At 57.0% G+C, this 2,211-nt stretch overlaps 1 protein-coding gene and 1 pseudogene across 1 annotated transcript; one reads left to right on the top strand and one right to left on the bottom strand.

Annotated features, from left to right (window-relative positions):
- On the top strand, positions 1–961 carry LOC102249431 (histone H1.5-like). Its single transcript, XM_005869011.2, has 2 exons — positions 1–136; positions 243–961. Exons 1-2 carry the CDS (start codon positions 57–59, stop codon positions 799–801), a joined length of 639 nt encoding a protein of 212 aa, XP_005869073.1. The 5' UTR covers positions 1–56; the 3' UTR covers positions 802–961.
- Positions 962–1,130: 169 nt separating this feature from the next.
- LOC102246446 lies at positions 1,131–1,575 on the bottom strand (annotated as a pseudogene).
- Positions 1,576–2,211: the final 636 nt, after the last annotated feature.

The following is a 2,211-nucleotide window of genomic DNA, read 5'->3' on the forward strand; positions in this document are numbered from 1 at the left end:
CCAACCTCCCTCTTTGGTTTTGAATCTTGTCTGCTCTCCCAGCGACTCTCAGCGCCATGTCGGAAACTGCTCCCGCGGAGGCCGCCGCCCCGGCGCCGGTGGAGAAGTCCCCCGCCAAGAAGAAGGCGGCCAAGAAGCCGGCCCCCACCAATCACAGCACAGCACCGGCTTATATAAGTCCGGGCCCGAGCGGGCCGTCGCCAACCTCCCTCTTTGGTTTTGAATCTTGTCTGCTCTCCCAGCGACTCTCAGCGCCATGTCGGAAACTGCTCCCGCGGAGGCCGCCGCCCCGGCGCCGGTGGAGAAGTCCCCCGCCAAGAAGAAGGCGGCCAAGAAGCCGGCGGCGTGGACAAGAACAACAGCCGCATCAAGCTGGGCCTCAAGAGCCTGGTGAGCAAGGGCACCCTGCTGCAGACCAAGGGCACCGGCGCCTCGGGCTCCTTCAAGCTCAACAAGAAGGCGGCCTCCGGGGAGGCCAAGCCCAAGGCCAAGAAGGCGGGCGCGGCCAAGCCCAGGAAGCCCGCGGGCTCCACCCCCAAGAAGCCCAGGAAAGCGACAGCCGCCAAGAAGTCCGGGAAGAAGACCCCCAAGAAGCCGAAGAAACCTGCGGCCACCGGCGCCAAGAAGGTGGCCAAGAGCCCCAAGAAGCCCAAGCCCGCCGCCAAGCCTAAGAAAGCTGCAAAGAGCCCTGCCAAGCCCAAGCCTGTGAAGCCCAAGGCGCCCAAGGGCAAACCTGCCAAACCCAAGACCGCCAAACCCAAGTCTGCAAAGACTAAGAAGGCGGCCCCGAAAAAGAAGTAGGATGTTTGCCTCCTGAGAGGCCACCAAACCCAAAGGCTCTTTTCAGAGCCACCCAGAGGCCTCGAGAAACAGCTGGGCACTGCACTACTTAGGCCTGGAACTACTACTGCACTGTAGCTGTTTTAGATGCACAGGGTTATGAATGGGTTACAATTTCCTTCCAGCATTGTTCTTTTTTCCATATATGAATAAATCTTAACCCAGCTCCCACGATCTGGCCGCTCCTGGACATTTCACATACCTTCTACAACACAACACAAGCAAGCTCTTTAGTGAAGGCGTGGGTGGCTCTGAAAAGAGCCTTTCGTTTAGATGTTGCCATTTGCTCCTCACTTGGCCTTGTGGTGGCTCTCGGTCTTCTTGGGCAGCAGCACGGCCTGGATGTTGGGCAGCACGCCGCCCTGCGCGATGGTCACCTTGCCCAGCAGCTTGTTGAGCTCCTCGTCGTTGCGGATGGCCAGCTGCAGGTGGCGCGGGATGATGCGCGTCTTCTTTGTTGTCGCGGGCCGCGTTGCCCGCCAGCTCCAGGATCTCGGCCGTCAGGTACTCCAGCACGGCCGCCAGGTACACGGGCGCGCCCGCCCCGACGCGCTCGGCGTAGTTGCCCTTGCGGAGCAGCCGGTGCACGCGGCCCACGGGGAACTGCAGTCCGGCCCGCGAGGAGCGAGACTTAGCCTTGGCGCGCGCCTTGCCGCCCTGCTTTCCGCGTCCGGACATTAGGAAATTAAAAATAAGTCTTTGCAAAAAGGAAAAATGGACACTCGCCCGAGCAGACCAGTTCTGGGAATAGGGGGAACATGGCCGTTTTTATAGGCAGGTCCTGGGAGCAAATCGGAGTGTCTGATTAGCTAGGAACAGACTCAGGCACATAACCAATAGGAGAGTCTCATTTCCATACCTCATTTGCATAGGCCGGCCCAAGGATGACAGCCTTGGCGTTTGTCTGCCAATGAACTAAGAGGCTCCGACATGAGGAACTGTATTTAAAGGGCCAGAAGGTTGAGAACCACTGTCGGCGCTGTCCCCGAAAAAGGGATTCAAGAGAAGGCAGTGACCAAGGCGCAGAGGATTGATGACAAGAAGAGCAAGGGCAGCCTTACATAATCCTGGAATGAGTGAAGGACATAGAAGTGCTCATTGGGTCAATAATGTGGTTTTAGTGAATTTTTTCTTGTGTGTTCACAATGATTCTATTGGAGGTTATTTCAAACTTACCCGTGAATGAGGTGCACGGGGAATGGAATTTAGCACCAGGAAACCCCCAAGCACCTACCAAATTTATCTTTGAGTCAAATAATTATAAACATTTCTTACTGTATTGACTCGAACACCGTGAGTGTGTGGTTCCGTAGTGAGAGCAGCGGTTGGCACGTCTGCTTTACACGCAGAAGGCCCTGGGTTCCGTTCCAG

This window comes from Myotis brandtii, unplaced genomic scaffold (genome assembly GCF_000412655.1).
Source record: "Myotis brandtii unplaced genomic scaffold, ASM41265v1 scaffold2814, whole genome shotgun sequence".
NCBI classification, from domain to species: domain Eukaryota; kingdom Metazoa; phylum Chordata; class Mammalia; order Chiroptera; family Vespertilionidae; genus Myotis; species Myotis brandtii.